Source organism: Carassius carassius, chromosome 13 (genome assembly GCF_963082965.1).
Source record: "Carassius carassius chromosome 13, fCarCar2.1, whole genome shotgun sequence".
In the NCBI taxonomy this organism is placed as follows: Eukaryota; Metazoa; Chordata; class Actinopteri; order Cypriniformes; family Cyprinidae; genus Carassius; species Carassius carassius.
Genome location: NC_081767.1, coordinates 9,562,576 through 9,585,096, shown reverse-complemented (window position 1 = coordinate 9,585,096; position 22,521 = coordinate 9,562,576). Strand labels below are relative to the sequence as shown.

Here is a 22,521-nt window from a genome sequence, read left to right as displayed (position 1 = left end):
TAAGGAATAGGTTAAGAACTACTTAGCGATAAGAACGTTTTGGGGAACCGGGCCCAGGTCAGATAAAGAGATCAAGACAATCATTTCACACATACAAAGATGTTCCTGTGCTCAGTGGTAGAGCATTGCATTAGCAGCGCAAAAGGTTGTGGGTTCAATCCCAGGGAACATGTACTTAAAAAAATGTATAGCCTGAACGAACTGTAATATACAGCATCTGTTAAATGCATAAATTTAAAGACCACACAGACTTCAACCCTATACTAACATCAAACCTCATTGAGTCACATGTAATAATTTCACACTACTTTTATATCCTTTTTGGAGTTTCTGACTTGAATTTATTATTTTACTTTATTAATATTATTTTACATGTTAAACATGACGATGAGAAAGTTATGAAAGAACTGTCTTTTATTGGATGAACTGTTCCTTTAATGCAGTCTAGCCTTGTAGTGTCTCTCTTGGTTATTGTGATGCATTAGACAATCAAAGCATCATTATAGTTATCTTAACTGCTATGATGTCATGTCTAAATGTTTTATTTGGCTGTCTGCAGTCAGCATGAGAGATTTTCTTATCCTCTCTCAAGGGTCCCCAAATCCAAGAAGTTAAATTAACAATTTCAACGGGTTTGTAGGCAAACTCTTATCATAGAATACTGCTGCAGGCTGCTGCTTACAGATCTTGTGGAACCAACTTTTTACAGAACCACCAGATCCTTACAACAGAGGATGAAATCACACTCCCACATCCACAAAGCTGTGCTACTCTACTGATATTTATGTAAACAGAAAGATAATATATTAAAATGTTGTATCATGCCTTTTATTATTTACTTTCTTTCCATTATGGCAGTTTATAATGATGCACTCACACACAAGCTGCAGGTTTTCTGTCAGATCCAATATACTTGGTACACATTGAACAAACATACGTCAGCTGCTTGTTTCTAATGGTGGGAATTTTAGAAGGGTCTGCAGAGCAGTAGTTGCTACACAAAGCCAGAAATAGTGCAAGGTTTGATAATTATTATTTTTTTACTACATTTTACTTTTATGATATATAGGAATAATAGTATCTCTCCTGCTTTGTCCTTATTACCTTATTATTAAGGGTGCACGATAAACATCGGCCGATAATTAATGCGCATCTTGTCAAGCCGATTATCTAATCAGCAATAAATAATGCTGATAATGAACATGAATTTGTGCAACTTGTCAGTTAACAACGGCTCTGTGTAGTAACAGCTGCTCAATGTGAAATCATGCACCTGATGAAATTTACCTCTGATCAGATAATTGGCTTTACTGACCAGATGTGCATTAATTATCGGCCGATATTTATCGTGCACACCTACTCATTATAACTATGAAGAACTCACTTTCTTCTGTGAAATGCAAAAAGAAGATATTCTGAAAAGAAATGTCTGTTTATTTATTTAATTTTTTATTGTCCATACAATGAAAGTCAAAGGTGTTTGCACTCTTCAAGATATCTTATTTTGTGTTCCAAGGAAGTCATGCATGTTTGGAACAACAGAGAATTCCTGAAGATCATACTGTGTGTTAAATTCAATAAGACTTTTAAACTAGAATATTTGACCTTTTATGACTTTTAAAATCATTGTCAATACAATATTTCTGAATTAACAGATAAAGATAAAAAAAAATCCATTAAAAAATTTTATTTGAATGTGAAACGTTGAAAATAATAAATTAGGATGAGGAAACATACTCCATTTCTAAGGAAAATAAATTATTTTGTATTCTGTATTTATTACACCATATAATATTAGACTCAGATTTAAACTTTATTTAAAATGGTGTAAAAGTTTTTAAAACCAAATAAAGCCAACATAAATGTTTTTCTTTTTATTATCGTGGACATTTTGTAGTAACATTGGTATGACCCCTATGTGTGATAAACATATATGTGAATGACTTATTTCTATCTTAAATGGCAATCCATTAATGGCTGGCATGTGTTGCATTACTAGAAAGTAAATAAGTTCTGTATAGGGGTAAATTAAATAAGCACATTTATTTACATGTGGTATCTGTTTTCATGTTTGCATGCGAGTTTCTAATTTATGTCCCAAAGTTTTGCAGAAAGAAGCAATTAAAAAAAAAGGTTCCTGCTCATGTGACACTAGAGGTTTGGCCATTCTGAGAACAGCTGAGGATACAAACAAACAATTCTCTCTGCTGACTCGTGCATCAGCAACTCGGGACGCAAATATCAATATATCCGCCTGGGATCAAGGTTCCAATCAGAAGCATTGTACGGTCCCTAACGTGTTTCCCAGCACTGGCAGAAATAGGGCAGACGTCATTTTTCTTGTCTTCAGCATGAAATAGATCAGGTTGTGCTTTAAACATGAACCAGGAGTTGATTTTTCACAAATCAAGCTAATTCTTTCATCTCACCTTTATTTGATGTAGTTGCTTCAGTTGAGATATTAATTATCTAATATTAATTAATATCTAATATTAATAATAATATTAAGTATTAATTAATATTAGATATTATTATTAATAATAATAATAATAATAATAATAACAACAATGTAAACATTTGTTTGCATATTACATTTAAACATGCATATTATTATTGTCTAATAATATACTTAATATTTTTGCACAAATTAATTTCATTTCACTGTTTACATATATATATATATATATATATATATATATATATATTAGGGGTGCACCGAAATTTCGGCCGCCGGAAATTTTCGGCCGAAATGGCATTATCGGTTTCGGGCCGAAATAAAAAAAAACAGCCGAAAACGTAAACCGAAAATGAATGTCACCCGCCCCTCCCATCCGTGAGCAAGCGCTTAGGTTTCACTCACGGTCGAGCTGTTATCACGCGTCTGCCTATCAAAGATTAAGCATGTCAAAGGACTGTCACAATCAAAAAAAGCTTGTCACAAAAGCTGCACAATCGATCGGACCAACCAACACAAGTTTCGAAAACGAAAACAGGAAACCGATTTTAACGGCCTTCTCTCGGAGCGCGGCCAGCTCGTCACTATACGCTCGCAGCGAACGTGCGTCACACAGCAACTGCAGGTTCTGACACAGACACACACAGAGCCTATTAGTGCATAATATCAATGTAGCCTTCAGTAATGTTTTTCATTGATGTTATGGCAGTCCACATTGCTGACTTGTGCGCGTCTCAAGCGCCCTCTTTACGTTTGCCCTAATACCTGTTTAGTTGTCGGTGGATTTGCCTATATTTGGCGTTGAAAAACGGATCAACGCCAAATATAGGCAATTTACTAACGATTCAATGAACACTTTGCCTATGTCTCAAAAATCGAACAGGATTTTTTTTTCACAAAAGTGATAACCCTATAGGAGAGGACACCAAAGTTGCAATATGTAACATTTGTTCTGCAAAAATCTCCAAAATTTTGGATTTTTTTGCACAATTTTTAAAAAACTATTTTATTGGATGGAACATAAAACTTGAAGAATAATTATTATTTATATTTATTGTAAAAAATATTTTATGTTTTGTTATGTAACTGTTAATAAAAGTTTGATTATTATATTGTGATTTTTCAATTCAGATCCATTAAATCCAAGCAATATATTATATACGTTTTTAAAAGAAGCCATTTTCGGCTTCAGTTTCGGTTTTCGGCCAAGTGCATCCTAAATTTTCGGTTTCGGTTTCGGCGCAGAATTTTCATTTCAGTGCATCACTAATATATATATATATATATATATATATATATATATATATATATATATATATATATATATATGTATATGTATATACACCTATATACATAGACATATAGAGAAAGAGAGAGAGATTTTTAAATACATGTAATACATTTGTTTTGTTGTCAATTATCTTGAGGGTTAAATTTTCTGTAGTGCTCATGCAGTATCCATAAGCACGAATCAGGTTGAACTGATAAACATGACGGAAATGGCATGACGGAATCTCATATCATGGGATTTTAGTCTCTGTGTGAACATCACATCTTCAGTTAATTTGACTAAATTTAATTCTGCATCATTACGTTTGGATGAGATTCTGTCTTGGCTATGGTAATTTATGATGTGTTTTAACACTGTTCTGTGCCCCAGAGAATCCAGGGTAACCTGTCTTTGGAATTCCAGAGTGACTGTAAACAAGTGCAACATAGTTATTTTTTCCAGCAAACAGATTTTGTGGGATTTCAGATGTTTCTGGCAAGTGTAGTTGAGAGCTGGTCACAGTTTGGTGGGTTAAGGGATTGCTGGTGAAGGGGAACAGCAGGCAGCAGATTTTCACATGAGCGTGGGTCATGTGATGGTCTTTTCAGCTCTTTTCCTTTCCCTTTTTCCTTGTTTTCTCCTTTAAACTCTAAAGTCAAAGCCCAGAGCATTGTGTAACATTTAAAGGGATAGTTCACCCAAAACAAAGATGTTTAGCGGAACGTTCAAACTACTTTTCTCCACGAAAGTTAAAGGACAAAAACGCTATAAAAATATCTTAAATAAAGTTAGAAATATAGTTACTAGGGGTGTAACGGTACGCAAAAATCACGGTTCGGTACGTACCTCGGTTTTAAAGTCACGGTTCGGTTCATTTTCGGTACAGTAAGGGAAAGAAATGCAAACATTAAACTGCAAGTTGTTTATTACTATAAACTTTTTTTTAACAATTTGTTTACACTTTTTTTAAATACTTTTTAATAAAATATATAGAAAATAAAAAAAGAATAAGAACTAAAATACTGCTGCAAAGTTCTCCACTAAATAAAATACTCTCAGTCTCAAACCAATATCATATAATAAAATATAATGAAAAATATAAATAAATAACTATGATTACAGTGCAGCATTACCTATCCCAGCTTGTAGGCCTGCTCATATTTTAAAAATATATATACATTTTCCAAAGTGTAAAGTGCAGCATGAGCAGTTTCAGTTTTTAGACCTGCTCAGATTTCGTTATTGCGTTGGACCGATCGGAATTAAGAGCAAAGGTCTGTTTAAATGCCGACGGGAGCTGCGTTTGAATTACAATCGTTTTTTTCCTAGTTGTAGTGATGTTCACACTCGCGTGATGCCTTTTGAAAACCTTAGGCTGGTGACACACTGGCATATTGCACCTGTCAAACATAGTCTATTTTGCCGTCAATACTGTTGACGGTGTCCTTTATCAGTAGGCTTTATATTTATGCTCAACATGAAGTATAGATATTGTTGTCGTGAAGACAAGATCCTGGTCTGTCGGTGGTCTCCCTCTATGTCACCTACAGTAGCAGCAGCGCGCCAGCGCCGCGTCAGGCACGATTCTGCTGTGTAAAGACGCAACTGACACGCAGCAGAAACGCCACGCTCACGCCACGCAGCCAGTGTGTCGCCGGCCTTAGAATCAGCTGCAGGGCGGGATTTGCGCTGAATGTGGAGACTTCCACCACTTAATATGTTCGTTTGGAAACACGAAAATGTATATGTTTCACACACAAAATATTGCATTCGGTACACACGTGCACCGTACCGAAAGCCCTGTACTGAAACGGTCCGGTACGAAATATATCATTATTTTTTTCAGGAAAATCACGATTCACAGTTTTATCACGATTCTTTGTCATGATGGTGTCATGTTGCAATAGTGGGCGAAGATAAAAAAAAGTCATCATTATTTTATTTTTGTTATTAAAAAATAAGAACAAAGATATACATTGCAAAAACATAAAACATAAGTTATTTTGAAGAGTGTGGGTAACCGAACATTTGCGGGTCCCCAGTGAATTCCATAGTATTTGTTTCTCCTACAATCAAAGTCAATGGGGACCAGCAACAGTTTCGTTATACCCACATTCTTCAAAATATCTTCTTTGGAGTTCAAAAGATATTAATACAGGTTTGGAACAACATGAGGGTGAGTAAATAATGACAGAATTTGAATTTTTGGTTGAACTATCCCTTTAATGACAAGCGCAACAGCATGCTTAGTACAATTATGTCGTGTTTCAGATGAGGTCGGAAATGGGAACATTTTTTGAAATGTCCCACTTCAAACCTCACATCATGTTAACATATTTATCTCATGGTGACGCCATGGCACAATTATGGCAAAACAGGAAAATATTTATATAAAATGCTGCCGTCTGTTTTGAAAACAGTTGATGAATTTCAAAAACTTAAGGCCTGTTCACACCAAGGACAATCACTATAAAGATAGCGATAAAGATATAGTTCTAAAAATTGTTATTAAAGAATAACAGAGGCGCCGAGAAAATATATAGTTGGACTTATTTTCAGAACAATTATCTCCAGCTGATGAATGATAAAAACATTGACAGCCAATCAGAATCAATCCTGCAATAATGAACTCGAGAATTTTAAGAGGCAGACGAATGTGCGCTTGGAATAAACAGACGATATCGTCCACTGGTGTGGACGCTAATGTAGTTATCTTTATAGTTATCATTCTTGGTGTGAAAAGGCCTTTAGATTTACAACTATATTGCAAAAGAATCTGCAATGGGGTAATTAAATGCAACAAATCATGTAAAAATGGATCATCATTTACTTAAATTTTGATAATTGCCAGAAACATATTGATCGAACTACATTTTAGTCCTTCAAAATATACAGTATGTACAACAAAGTTCACTAACCCAGCTAAGTTTTTTTAGGATCTGTGTTTATTCTGTTTAGCATAACAGGCATGAGGGGTGAATTTCTTTTTGTTTTGATGCAGATTTCATTGTTTCTTATTACATAAATCTTCTATTTAAACACATGAAAATGTATATCCTGTTGTAAGTAATAGTGAAGAATACTGATCCATTATTAGCAGATTTTGACTGTTCACAGGATATATTGTTTTATACAGACAGTATGTTTTATACATAATATACACAAGATGTCTGAACTCTGGATTACTATTATGATACTTTTATAATAATTTTTGAGCTTGTTAATGTAAATCACATCCATTTCATTATATGGAAAACAGCAGCTTGGATATTTTGGACAGCTTCTGGATTTTTCCATTATACTGTACAGATCTCTCTCACAGAATATAGTCAGCTGAGATGTGAATGTCATACAGATTAAGAAGTTCATTTAATTGATTCTGTAATCTTCAAGCTCTCACACAAACCATGTCCTGTCTAGAACAAGGGGGAGATTAGAGTGTGTTATGAGTCTGTTTTATGAGTTCATGAATAGCCAGAGGGCTGTACCAGGGACCAGTGTAATTGGGGTTTTGAACATTAAACATAATCAGGATACAGAGGTTTATAGTGAAATCGAATCACTTTGATTGGATCTGACTTTAGTGAGTGTACAGTGGAAAAGAAGTTGTGACTTCTGAAGTGAAATCTGAGGGTTAATTCCATAATCTCTGTTTGGCCGTGAACTGATTTACAAACACTTTGAAGTAGCCTCTCCCCCATCTCTCTTTCTCTCTAAAACACACATGCACAATAATCACATTCCTCATTTATAAAGGTCATATTTCCCATGTGGTTTATAATAGAGAACATAGTGTGATCTTTAAGTAAGAATTATTAGTGTTTCTATTTTGAAGCCACTTGGGTGATATATCAGTAAAACGCTTTTAGTTAATTGAACTTCTCAAGTTTATTTCCGTTGTTACTATTATTATAAAACTGGTCGCTTGTAGTGCATATCCCTAAGACAACTGACTGAAGAACTCCTGGTTTCCACCAATACAATTTAATTCTGTTATTTAAAGCTGAAGTAGGTAACATTTGTAAAAATGTATTTGTGAAACCTGTCATTATGTCCTGACAGTAGAATATGAGACAGATAATATGTGAAAAAATCAAGTTCCTCTGGCTCCTCTCAGTGGTCCTATTGCCATTTGCAGAAATTCGACCGCTCCCGGTAAAAAACAACCAATCAGAGCTGCGGTCCGTAACTTTTTTTGTGTTCAAGATTTACAAAATGTATATAATAAGCGAGTACACCATGAATCCATTTTCCAAACCGTGTTTTTAGCCTGTCCTGAATCACTAGGGTACATCTATAATAAGTGTTTATATTCTGACTATTTTACATTGCTTCGGGGGTACCGCGGCGGAGTAACCGGGTACCTTTGTGATTCTTCATAGACAAAAACAGATAGAAGTAGCTCCGGCTACAATGTTCTTCCGCAAGACGCAAGCAGTTCTGTTTATTAACCGCTAGAGCGTCAAAAGTTACCGACTGCAGCTTTAACTCTCTTGTGCAATATTTCAATTTTCTTAAAGTAAAAAAGAAAATAGTGCTTTGTGAAGAACAGTTTAAGTTTTTAATTGATAACTTCCAGTGAGCGGTTAACCACTTGTGCCCAGAAAAATGAGCCAGTGAATCAAGTTAATTCTTGTGAATTGTTCAGATTGTTTTTGAACCAGATCAACTGTTTCATTGGAAAGTGGACTCTTCTGATTGCATTAAGGACTGGGGTCAAAATGTTAAGTTAATAATAACTAAACCTGCATATTTTCTACATATAAAGTAAGCAAAATACATAAGGATATTATAAAGCAGTAATATTACGCAGCGCCTGAAAATAGGCTTATTGAGCTTAGGCTTATTAGAATCTCTTTGGTCATTTTTTTTGCGAGATGCTAACGGTCTAATCAGATTCAATGATCTATGCTAGACTAAGCTAAAAGTGCTACTGCCAGACCCGGAGTTGTCTTGGCTGAATGGATTCAAAAATGATAAAACTCAACTCTTAACTCTAGGGAAGTTGGAAAATGAGCCTATTTTCCAAAAAAAGTGAAGTGTTCCTTTAAGATATCTCATATGGGTTCGGAACAACATTGACTCACTATCACATGAAGTATAAAGGCTAATCATTTGGCTATACATATATGCTAAGTGGTTGCATAAAATCTGGAATATACTCTAGTCTTAAGCATTCATGCTTCTTACAACCATGAGACACAGAGACATTACTATAGCCATTACTATGTCTGACACTGTAATTCTGTCTGTAATTTGGTCTGTATACACTTTATAACTATAATTTAGAGATGGCACTTCCAAAACTTTGCAGTGTGTATGAGCATTGTGTATTTTTATAATGAAACCTTCTAGATGCATCAGTTCATATAAGTGGGTGTGTTTGTGCTGAACATGCCACATTTTCATGTATTATGTAACAATACAGATGCCATTTTATTGGTTGCTGGGTCATGTGTGTGCGTGTTTGTCTGTTTCTGTCTGCTGAATCATGTGGTCGTGCCACATGAGGATTATCTCATGTTTTTTTTTCAGCTGTATTGAAACCCAACATTTGCTGTTTTCACACTATCCTGTAATCCTCAATTTTCTGGCATTATGGGTGTAAATGTGGCCAAGTGGGAGAGATGTAGGCACAAGTTGTGTCTGCTGCAGTGACCGCGTTTTTGACACTGTGTGTGTGTGTGAGAGAGAGAGAGAGAGAGAGAGAGAGAGAGAGATTGTGTTGAGATGCTATTTTTACCCTCTCTCCTCTTGTTCTTGTATCTCTGTTGCTAGGAGCTCAGTTCTGGGCTTGTCTCCTCCAGAGACTCAGGTTAGAGAAATGAATACGTCACTGCTTTTGTGGATGGTTGTCCATTTCAGAGTATATATATCTGTGTTTATGTGTGTTTTTTTTTCTGAACTGCTTGTTAATTATTTATGGTTAATATGGATACAACCCTCTATGCACACACTGGCAAAAGAATGGCCCTTGACTAGTAACATTTTTATTTTACTCGACACTGTAAAGAACAACAGATAATGGGTTGTTGAATTATTAGAAAAATAATGCACACCTGAGTAGTGGTTGACTGATATGTGTTTTTTGACAGCCGATGCCGATGCTGATACCTTGGAAAGCAGCGGGGCCGATATCCGATATAAAGCCGATATGATTTTATTTGTATTATTATTATTAATATTTAAGAAATTTAAAATCATTTGACAATTGATTAAAAAGAAAATGTGTAAAAGAAACATGCTTATACTTTAGATGAAAAAAAAGAATAAAAAAATTTATACAAATATAATTAAAAAGAAAGTAAACACTGTAACCAACAGGGCACTCAGTATTCTGGGAAGTTTGTGTGCACTGGGAATCAAATTTTTTAAATAGGATCAGGAAAACCCTCATTTTACATACAGCACACAGTGAAAATTACATGAATATGACAGTAGGCAAATGCATAAAGTGCAGCAAAATTTTAAATCACGAGTTTAAAGTTTAAAGCTTAAAGCATTCAATTCACATGGACAGACCGTCACGCAGAGAACACGTGATCATGTTGGATACACATACACACTTCACAAGATCTCACAGCTGGATTTGACTAAGTTTGCAAGGTTTGTCAAATTAAATGTTCATTAGTCATTCAAAGATTTGTTTAAATTATATAAATGCGTATTTTCTTAATGCTGATGGAAAAAGATAAGGTATTATAATTTTGCCTTTCTATTACTAATAGGCCTGATATAAAAGCAATCGCTATAATACTTTCTGTATACATTAATTTCTTTGTTTAACCATTCTAACCATTAACCATCTGATTATTAGACAGACTTCTATCCGTATTAGACAGAACTGTTAACCACGATGACGAACAAGAGAAAGAGTGTGAGCACTGTGTGTGCTCAGGGGCTGCCACTCTCAGCGCCGTCAAAATAAAAGTCCCACCTTGAACACATCGGCCATGCAAAAAAAACTTATCGGCCAATGCCGATATTTGAAAAATGCCAAATATCGGCCGATATTACTGAGGTGGTAATGCAGCCATGATGAATCTTCAATGAAAGAAGATGTATTTCAAGACATTTGTCAGTTTTGTGTCCTTAAAATGCTTAAAAGCACTGATTATTTTGTGGGCGTCTCCGTTAATTGTCATCAGCAACAGCTGTCACTCATTACTCATCCCTATATATTGGCTTGTCTAGTGTCTTGTGTTCGTGAGAGCGTAGTTTCATGTTTGTGACACTCCTTCACCCAGTCGTTACATATTGGCCTAGAAAATCGCAATTTAGACTTAGTAACTGATGTTTGAGCCATTGATTTGCAGACTATGCAGCTATTAGAAATAGAGGCAGAGAGGGATTAATTGTAGCTGTGTGAAGCATGTGTAAATTACCTGAGTTTGTGTGTCACTTAACAGTGTTCAGCAGCAGCATCTAGCGAAACTGTAAATTTAACCGCTTCAAGAACAGTGACTTTACAACCTTGTTACTGAGAAATGTCATGTAGGTTTTCAGCTGCAAAACTTTTTTTTGTGATAAAGTCATGGGGCAGCACTGACAACAAGTCTCTCTGCGTGTGTATGTTTCTGTGTGTGTGCGCAAGTGTGTAGCTGTTTTGTACTGTATGTGTGTTTGTATGGGAGAGAAAGCAGGAGATAGAAAGTGTGCTTTTGGTCGATAATAAAATGTAATTGCTTGGGAAAACATGGTAACATTTTGTCATTTTTATCATATTGTTTTTTGTTATATTTATTGCTGTCTTTGTGGCTTTTGGTTCTTTTGCTGTTGTAGGCTGTAAGGACCTTTCTAATAACTGGAAACATTTGGCAAAGTGATATGTAACTGTAATGTGGTCAAGTCCTGCCTGGAATTACTTTAGCCTTTTTCCTGAAAAATGCATATTTTAGAATGTTTGTCAATCCAGATTTATACATTCAGCCCCTTATTATATAATAATGCTTGAGATACAAATTGGTCATTCAGTGTCGTTAAAGAATAATTTTACTACTACTAATGTTAATATAAAAGATGCTAAATTTGGAGAGGCTTGAAGGTGATACTAAAAGAAGAACTAAAGATGTCATAGGACACAACATGCAGTGATAATGTACTGTATAATAACATAATGTGCTGAACTTATTCTTAGCCTCTAATTCAATCACTGGCGAGTGAAATCTACCAATGTATTGGCCAGTGGCTAACAGCAGACAATATTTTGTCACAAATGTGAAATTTAGTTATGTATGCAAAAGATTTACTCACAGTGTAGAGGGTTGGTATAATTATTACAAGGTCCTAACAGGACAAATTCAAAAAAATCTCTGCATATTACTGTTTGATATTTCTAATAATTTTCCAAAAGAATGATTTAATGGATAGATATAAAAATGCTAAAAATGCTTATAAAAAATGCATGACATGAATGTAGCATAACCCCACCCCGATAACTTTACAACAAGCTGATCAAGCGTGAGTAGGTGAGTGCTGTCGTTATGGAAATAGTATGGAAGTCTGTTTGTTTTCTCTCAGTTATACTGATGTGTCAACATCTCTGCAAAATGATTTTGTTAATCAGTGTGCCGGCAAATAAGGAAATGAAGGCATGATTAAAAGAGGCAGACAGAGAGGAACACATGTACACTCCACAGATAATAATAGATTTTTACTGTTTGTTTTTAAATTGATTGAATAAACCCAAACTCCGCCTGTAACTCCTATGCTCATTCACACCTGACCACCATCACCCCAGAGGGGAAACGATCACCATGCTGATGCCCAAATGACTGATTTATTGTGCATTATCATGTGCTTCTCTACTGTTTACTAAAGGGTTCATGCAGATAGGACATGTAAATGGTGCATGTTTTCATCTTGAACACATGCTTTCCAGATGAAGCACTCTTTAATATATCTTTTAGATCAGGGGTGTCAAACTAAACTCCTGGAGGGCCGGAGCCCTGCAATGTTTAGATTCAACCGTAGTTAAACACACCTGATACAACTAATCAAGTCCTTCAGGCTTATTAAAATACTATCTGTTATGTGTGTTGGAGCAGGGTTGGAAAAAAAAACTATATCTATGATTCTCAAAGATTCGTTCAACCAGTTCTCTGATTCTTCAACACAGAACATAGGTGGACATCCATGGACTGGTCAACAAAGAACTCCAATTAATGGGTTTGATCTAAAGGACCTTAAATACCCTATCAAATGACACTTCAAAGGGTTAAATAACCAGTAGCCTTTAGATTACATCATAACCAAAGAATTTTACATGCATAATGACCCATTAATCTATTAAGCCATTAATATCTTTTTTTTTCTGGAATGTGTGTATCTGCTTATAGTTATTTTAGCCAGCCCCAAAGTAATTTCATCGGCAGATAGAATTATATATATTTTTTTTGCCTACACCAGTGCATTGTGATGTATGTTGTTTTAACAATTATCAAATTGTCAATTAGTGTCTTTTAATTTATTTTAATTTAATTTCTATATATTGTAATTTCTGTTTGCATACCATTAACTGATTAGCCTTATAACTTGTACTTTATGCAGATTTATTGCTTGTTATTTTGAACCTAGAGGACTTTTAGAGGATATTAGTATCTGTAGTATCGGTATAGTAGCAAGCTAATGCTGTACCAGTGCAGTCAGACTGCTGCTGTCGAAAATGTTTATGTGTATCTGTGAGCATATGAATAGTGCTTGTGGCTACGCATATGCCCTCAAATTCATTCTTGAATTCCCACTGGTGATGTAATAAAGTAAACACAGTTGATTTGTGAACATAAAGATGCAGGATGAGTGCACTATATTGGACAATATAAATGAAGGATGTTTTACTTTTTTGCTGTGGTTTTGTGAAATTTCACTGGTATTGGTACTTTTGACTTTAATATGACTTAATGTTAAAAATCCATGAGTTTTCTGAGGTGGAGAGTGCCAGTGTTTCTCTGTGAGCCTCATACATGAATTAGTTATAATGGTGGTGTGGAAAGCTGGGCTATATCCCATCTGGCCCATGTGACTAACTCTGACGTAATCAGTGCTGACACAGTCAGGCAGCATTCAGAAATGCTTAAAACACACACAGAGTGAAAAATGGACCACACTGAACTCTGTTGAATATGTTGGAGCAAGTTGACGGTATTGATTACTATAGCTCATCCATGCTGCTTTATTCTCTACATATTTTTGTGTTATTTCTCAAAAGTGTTCCCTAAGTTTTTCTCTTTTAAATAAATCTTGTGTGTGTGTGGGTGTGTGTGTCTGCTCTTGTTTTTGTGACATATCAGGACACAACTCTGTATAATGACATGGGTATGACACAGGTATTACAAGGAGAGGTTGATTTATGAGGACATAACTCATGTCCCCATTTTTCAAAATGCTTATAAATCATACAGAATGAGGTTTTTTTTTGAGAAAGTAAAAATGCACAAAGTTCCCTGTGGAGTTGGGGTTAGGTGTAGGGTATGTGAAGGGCAATAGAATATACAGTTTCTACAGTATATAAACCATTACACCTATGGGATGTCCCCACTTTTCACAAAAACAAATGTTTGTGTATGTGTGTGTGTGTGTGTGTGTGTGCAATAATATGGACCACATCCTAAAGCCCTGTGCAGCCCTGTGCAGCTATAATTTTTTAAGTGTGACTATACTTTTTTCTGCTATTTCTTTGTTTGCATCTTTTCTCATGTTTATTAGGGTCAGTCAGTCATGTATAATCAGGATTATTGGATGGATCTGGTTGTTCTCTCAGATGAACTGTGATGCTTGTCTTCTATTGTCATGACTGCATTCATGCTGTTTCTATTATTTTGATGCAGTTCAAATTTGGCAATAAGGCAGATCAGACAGGATGACACGGCTGATTCAAATTATCACCACAGCTGTACTTTATTGTAAATTGTAAAATTGTAAATATTATTTAAAATGACATTCACACCACATTTAACTAGCATAAAGTGGTGTAGGTTCAACTAAATAACAGTTGTATGGCATGACATGATTCTTTTTTTCGTTTCAGTAATCTCTTGCCTTTTTTTGAGTTCCTGTGTCATGTGATGAAATGTTTTAGCTAATGTTTTTCCCAGTTTGTCTGCTACAGCTGACATGTTTAGCAGCAGAATGTCTTTCTTTTCCAATTTCACTCAAATTTCCATATGATGAATTACAATGACTCAAATCTGTTTTTAATAGAAATATTCAATGAACACTGTGTGAACTAGTGATATTAACTGATAATTCTGTCTTTACAGTTTGCACGGGTCTGGATCCCTGATGTAGAAGAAGTGTGGAAGTCAGCAGAGCTCACCAAGGACTACAGACAAGGAGATGGATTGCTGCAGCTACAATTGGAGGATGGAAAGGTCAGCGTGTGTGTAATAGAGTAATGAGTGTTTATAAGCCTCATCAGACTCTTTTCATTAGCATTGCTCACGGTATAGATTTACTGGAGCTCTTTAATTTTATTGGGATTGGTCCAAGGGATTTATCCTACAGCCTTTGTGTTAGCAGTCCAGATCATTAACCATTAGCTTAAATGTACCACTGTCAGTCAAACTGAGTATTATCGACAGTCATTTTAACATGTTACAGTAAATGCTTTAATAGACCCCCCAGCAGTCAAGCATACGTAATTTGTAAATGACCCACATGGAATTATAACAAGAACAACATTAAAATGTTATACTTGTTTATGTGAGACTTGTATAGAATTATATTACAACAACTATTTTAAATCAAGGCTTAGATTGTACCAAAAAGGGGTATAAAACACACCTGATGTTACTGTATGTCAGTAATAATGCAAAAAATTCCCCCACATTGGATAAGTAGTTCCACTTCATAAATGTACAGCTATCTGATGAATGAATGAATGAACTTTATGCATAATTAATGGGTAAATAAATATTTTGATTATATTTTTTACAAGCATATTTCACCAAATCTAAACCAATCTTAACAATTACTGTTAAGGTTGTATATAATAATTTGATATTTAATTGCTGTTGAGGGAAGATGTGGCTTAAAGTGATAAATTCTTTGTATCCAACAAATTGTGACCCTGCTGACACAATGGTCCATTTTACCTGTCGAAGAAAAAAAAACTGCCTAATAATTATGCACAATTATGCACAAAACACCTTTGAATATTCCTTCAGACAGAAAGAATCTTTAAATCTCACATCAGTGATCTCTGTAGGGGGTAACGACAAGTAAAATAAGTGGTGGTAGTATTTTTATGATAGTAATATATAGATTTTTATGAGAATTTTTTAAAAGAATGTCCATCATATTGGTCCAGATTTATTTGATTTAGATATTTCAGTGGAAAACAACAGGAAATTATTTGTGGATTTCTGACACAGAGATAATTTCATAGCACAGAAGTCAATGAAGTCGAATGCCATTGGTTCTCCTGCGGCTTGGGACCGATTCAGGTTTGAATATGCTGAAGTGTGAATGAGGTGCTTTTTCAGTCTATTCCTCGCAGAGGATCATCTGACTTCAGAAGATGTATAATCATACATATAATTTTTCATAATTCTTTTCTTTTATTGTTCTATTCAGGAACTTGAGTACAAATTAGACCCCAAGACAAAAAACTTACCATACCTCCGCAACCCAGATATCCTGGTGGGAGAAAATGACCTGACTGCCCTCAGTTATCTTCATGAGCCCGCTGTGTTACACAATCTGAAAGTGCGCTTCATTGATTCCAAACTCATCTACACGTACTGCGGTAAACACACACATATACACACATACACACACTAGACACACAATGTATCTAGAATCATTGAGCTCAGTGTTTTTTATTGTTTGACCCAGGTATTGTTCTAGTCGCTATAAACCCATATGAGACGCTGCCCATCTATGGAACTGACATCATTAACGCATACAGCGGGCAGAATATGGGTGACATGGACCCTCACATCTTCGCAGTGGCAGAAGAGGCTTACAAACAGATGGCCAGGTGGGGCTGAGCAAGCTGAAGTTGGTTAAATGAATAAGATGTTAAGATTTAGTTTGAATGACATCACACCTGTTTGTTCTTCGATTTGGTTTAGAGTATGTAAGGGTCTTAGTAACGCATTACCTTCCAATAATAATTACCTATGTAGGTACAGTTACAGTGCTTAACTAATTTATTAGATCACCACCACCACCCAATGTACGAACTGTCCCACAGCTGTCCTAAACTAATATTATGGGTGATTACCGAAATCATTTGGTTATGTAATGGTTAATCCACCAGTATTTCAGTTTTCTATTATGACAGGTGATCTACATTTACATCTATGCATTTAGCAGATGCTTTTATCCAAAGTGTCTTACAGTGCATTCAGGCTATAAATTGTTATTTTTATTTTTTTTTACTAGCATGTGTGTTCCCTGGGAATTGAACCCACAACCTTTTGCACTGCTAACGCAATGCTCTACCTCTGGGCCACAGGAAATTCATGGATAACAACAATAATTATATTAAAGCATTAAAAATACTACTGTGACTAAAGAGCTTACACTTACTGGTGGATTAACCATTACAGATACATAAAAACTTAATGTGCTAAACACCAATACTGTTAGTTTAGGGGCAGCTGTGGCAAAATCCTTACATTGGGTGGTGGTGGTCTAATAAATTTGTTAAGCACTGTAAGTACAATGGAACTGAGCTTGCATTGCATTAGCCTACACATTCAGGTTTGCACACAGTATGTCTCTGGTTTTACTGTCAGCTGGTGAGCGTGTGAGTATGAGCTATACAGCTCAATCGAAAGAGAAGGTTTGTAGGTCAGGATGTTGCTCACTGCAGCCCAGCCAAAAATAGACCCCGCCACGGTAATGTTTCTCTCACTCATTTTCTTGGGTCACTCACTTCTTTTCAGTGCAGCTGCAATGGTTTACACAGCTGGACCTGTCTATCTGAAATTTTCATTGCTCAATGGATGCCTGTATTGCAGCAAATGCTACAGTTTTGGTGGAACATAATTTCCTCAAAGCCTTGTTTTTCCTCTACAGTCCGGGCTGTACGCCTCCATAACACCCTAGTAACCACCTAAAAACTATGCAGAATACCCTAGGAACCACCCACAACACATAGGAACTCCCTTACAGCCATCCAGAAACCATACTAACCTCCAGCAATGCCCTAGTATTGTGTAGAAACAACTTAAAAGCAGAACTTATTTTTTTCCCCTTGCATTTATCTTGAATTTTTACACATCATTCAGGGATGAGAGGAATCAGTCCATCATTGTGAGTGGAGAATCTGGAGCAGGGAAAACTGTTTCAGCTAAATATGCCATGCGTTACTTTGCAACAGTCAGCGGCTCTGCCAGCGAAGCAAATGTGGAAGAAAAAGTTCTGGCATCCAACCCTATCATGGAGGTGAGTTTTTCCTGCATTATTAGATGAGTGTGCTGTTCTGGACTCAGAACTGAGACTTAGGCTGTTTGTTTTCATGAAGGGCTTTAATAATACAGACATTCATATCTCAGAAAGCCAAACCCCTTAGGCTGAGAGACTAAAAGCTCACTGGCTAAACACGAGTGTCTCGTTCAGAGCGTTATATCTGCCCTTCATTGCGTTGTCTTCTCCTCCCCAGAGCTTATTTCCCTTGAAACAGCACAGAGAGTGTGTATGTGTGTGTTTGAGTGCTCGCATGTGTATAAATGTAAGTTTAGTGTCACCATGCTCGTATGACCTTCTCTGCTGTCCTCAACTCATATTTTTAATTCAGCATACTTAAAAACATCGCAATCACTGTTTCAGAACCTAGATACCTCATATGTTAATGTTAATGCATAATAGGAACTGCAGATGTGTTTATACAATTAGGATATTTCATTTTATGGTGTGTTTAATATGATTTATTTAAATATGATGGTTTCATTATAGATAACTGATTGTACATTTGGTTATTTTAACAATTATTATTGGATACTTAAATCGAACGTTTAACAAAAAAACAAACAAATATTAAATATTAGATCAAATTTGCAATTCTTTGCTGTCTTCAGTCACATCAAGGATCAGTCAGATTTTCATGTGAGAAATGCTTTCATGTTTAGGAAAGTGCTGTGGTAGATGATAAGAAAATATAACCAAATGCACTTTTATACTGTTGTTCAGAGCTAAATAACAATCTGAAAGAGACCTGTTGTGAGTCAAATTAGGCTGTAGTCCATACCTAGGTACAAACAGGTGAAACCCAGAGTGAAAACCACCTTAAAAAACACAAATGATCTGAGCTTGTTTAGACAGGTTTAATGAATTTGTGCCTTATAGGATGCTGTTCATTCAGAAGCTCTCTGCTTACTGATTCTGATTCTGATCAGGTTTCTGCTCTGTGGGGGAGACAGGATCAACTTCCTGACCTGCTGTAGAGACCCAGAGATGCAACACTGTGTGTTGTTTCCCACACACATGATCTTCCTGTCCCTGTGTTTTTTTAAAGCAATAACCTCTCTGTATGCTCCTTAAACTTTAAACTCTGTACTCTTCTAACAAAAGCAATAAAGAAACCCATAAGTCAGTCCACTCAAGCTGATGTTTTTCTCCTCTCATTTCTAGTCTATTGGTAACGCCAAGACCACCAGGAATGACAATAGCAGTCGATTTGGGAAATACATTGAGATAGGCTTTGATAAGAAGTATCACATTATCGGTGCGAACATGAGGACATATCTCTTGGAGAAATCACGTGTTGTATTTCAGGTAAGATACAAGCATGCATGACATATCAAGCCCATTTTCCACTTTCCCTCTGGCATTTAAAATTAAACTGGCTGTTTGTTGCTATACCTTTAAAACTTGACTTATGTCAGGATTGTCTACCCTTTTTGATGAAATTAGTAATTGTGCTTTTGGCATAAAATACTATTCATATATAAATTTGGGTGGTTATATGTTAATGTATTGTGGTTGCAGTGCCGTGACAATTTCTGTCTTTTTAATAGACTGAATTTGAATGAATGGTAGAGTATATTGACATAGTGTATCAAACCCTTTTTCATTTCAAAAGAGCAAAGCAAATCATGAATGTTTAAAAATCAGTCCAGAAAATGGTGGTGGGAAGACCATGGAAGTCCATGTGCCTTTCAGATGGAAATTTGATTTCTCTCTTTGCCCTCATATGTGACTTTCCATGCCATTTTTTTCCTTCCTCTGGAATATTGAATGAATGTGTGGTTTCTTCTGTTGAGTCTTAAACTAAAAGCCTGCTGTGTTTCAGAATAACCCCCAGATGTTATCAAAAACTAGTGATCCAGAGATTATGTGTGCTCTTTTAAAGATTTCTAATGGTTTTCAATATGTTCGGAAAGGCTTTGTATCCAGAACACATTTGATTAGAGACATGGCTTTGAATGTCTTGCAATAGCTCTGTGTGAGGAATAAATCATCACACCATAGTTGGTCCCAAGAAATTCCACACAAGGTTTGACAGCATTAATGATTAGTTATGAGACATGTATGAGTGAATGGCATGTGCTAGTGACTGGGTATTGACAAATTTCATGATTCGATTTACATTCAAATCTAGATTCATTTGGATATGTCTATCAGACTGAAGAAATATTTTCACCAATAAACATGACAACCGATTCTTTTATACAAGACAAATTAAATTATTTGATAACAAGTAACTGAATGATTTGTCAAATAGCTGAGCATTACGTCTAACCCAACATTGAAGAAACAGCTTTTCTGAGGTAAATCTAAAAATTTATTGTTTATAAACCATTTAATTGACTTCCTGTTTTAATCTTTCTAAAGCTTCACAGAAGAAGAAAAACCCTCTGAATTCCAGCTGTTTCTCACACCATGGGCCAAATGAGATGTTTATGTAGGGCTGATCAGTTTAGGGGCAATAATAGAGGTGTCAATATAGATATAACCAATATAACTGTCACGATCATCAGCTGGAGTGCCCCTGAACTCCTATAGAGGGCACTCCACTCAGGACACTGGCATCTTCTATTTTCCTTCCCAACTCCATTTCCCATAATCCCGTTCTTAGGGCTAATCGCAACCAGGTGTTCCCCATTACCACTCCCCTATATAAACTGTGTTTAGACTCTCAATCATTGCGAAGTCTTGTTTAGCCCCATCTAGCATTTCCGAGCGTTTTCCCTGTGTTTGTTCTTTCCGTGTCTGATTTTGGATTGTGTATACCGCCTTTGATTCTCTGCCGCCTGCCTCAACCTCAGCTTGTTACTGTTTCTGATTTTGGATATCCCCTGACATACTTGACGCTGTTCTCCGATCTCTGCCTGTATAACCATTCTCTTATTAAATATATTGCAAATGGATCTGAACGTCTTTGACTCGTTGTTAGAATAACCAATAATAGAGGTGCAACCTTGGCTAAAAATCCTAAACTATATCTTAGATTTTGGCAAGCGAGGGGCCTAAAACTGTGTCAGTGTCTAAAATGGTTTCATGGTTGAAACACTGATTGATCGATTATAAGATATGTTGTAGCATACCTTTCCACCTTCTGGTGTTAATTTATGTTTATTTTGTGCTATAACTTGTAGTAAAATGGAAAAAAATAATGGTCCATGCACGTTCTGTGTACCGCTTGAACTGAGGTGGCTACAGTGATCTGTCTGTGGTGTTTATTGTTTGGAGGCGTTTATTGCTTGAGTTTTGTTATGAAATTAACAGTTTAAAAGCTTGTTTCATATAAAAAGTAACAAAGAACAAAGCTTATTGCAATTTTTTTGATGGAAGTCATGATCAATTTCAGTTTTTCAAAATCTGAATTGATTAAAATTGAAAAACCAATCCTGCAGTAATTCTGACAAGAAATTGAAACTGCTTTGAGGAATGGCATAAGACAGTGTACAAATACAGGAGCAGCCAGCCTGCCGCACCCTCGGAAGCACACCACACTTCCTGCTTATGTCAGCTCTAAATTTAGCTCCTCTCAGATACCTCAGGGATTTAATTCACAGGCCTATTTTCATTCCTTGAAGGCTCCTGTGTCCTTCTACACTTCCCAGACTCCATGGTGAGCTATCAACTAATATTATTCTGGCTTCTTGGATCCCTTTTTTTTGGTATTTAATTCCTTCACAGGGAAAGCACTTTCAGAATGCACTGATAAGTTCAGAAAAAAGCTCAGAAAGATTCTAAATGAAGCTAGAAAAAAATGTTTATATTTAAATATATCTCATCCAATAGTGAAAAATATTGAGTTCTCTTACGAGAGTTCTCTCGTACTTCGTCTTAGCTAAGACGCTACGGGAAAAGTCTCTTTTCACGAAATACTGAAGCAAAAAATTATCCTTAATTTTGAATTTTGTAAAGCACATTTGCAGCAGTACACAGCCATAGGCGAGACGGCTCGCTCGCTCATTGACTGCTCTGCAGCAAGTGCACAGCCTATCGAGCGCAGGCTGATGCAATATCAGACCAATAAGGACGCTTCGCGCCCATCACACCACTTCCCGCCGAAACGGGTGTGGCCCAACCCTATAAAAGGAGCTCGAAAAGGCTGACTCACCTGATTTTTCATCTCTTCAGCGAAGCTCACGCATCGCTGGATCACGGAAGAAGCAAGCGCCGTCTGATAGGCATCTCAGCGGGACGAGCCATTCTGAAGCTGCTGGCCTTCGCCGCCTTCCACGGCCGTTCCTGCTGCGCTCTCCGGCGCCTATATCCTTTATATATATCCTTGTGTGTGTTCGCCCTGCGACGCACACTCATAAAAGAGCTGTGTCTTTTTAAAGATGCCCTCGTGCGGCTGGTGCAGAGCCCCGCTCAGCGAAGGAGATCGTCACGT

The 22,521-nt window shown here is 36.3% G+C and overlaps 1 protein-coding gene across 3 annotated transcripts in view; it reads left to right on the top strand.

The window, feature by feature from the left end:
• Positions 1–22,521, top strand: part of LOC132155952 (unconventional myosin-Va-like) — a 92,273-nt gene that overhangs the window by 6,728 nt on the left and 63,024 nt on the right. For all 3 annotated transcript variants that reach the window (XM_059564742.1, XM_059564744.1, XM_059564743.1), the window contains exons 2-6: positions 14,984–15,094; positions 16,299–16,470; positions 16,560–16,704; positions 17,963–18,119; positions 19,305–19,448. In XM_059564742.1, the coding sequence (XP_059420725.1) occupies positions 14,984–15,094; positions 16,299–16,470; positions 16,560–16,704; positions 17,963–18,119; positions 19,305–19,448 (729 nt within the window). The remainder of the gene's footprint in view (positions 1–14,983; positions 15,095–16,298; positions 16,471–16,559; positions 16,705–17,962; positions 18,120–19,304; positions 19,449–22,521) is intronic.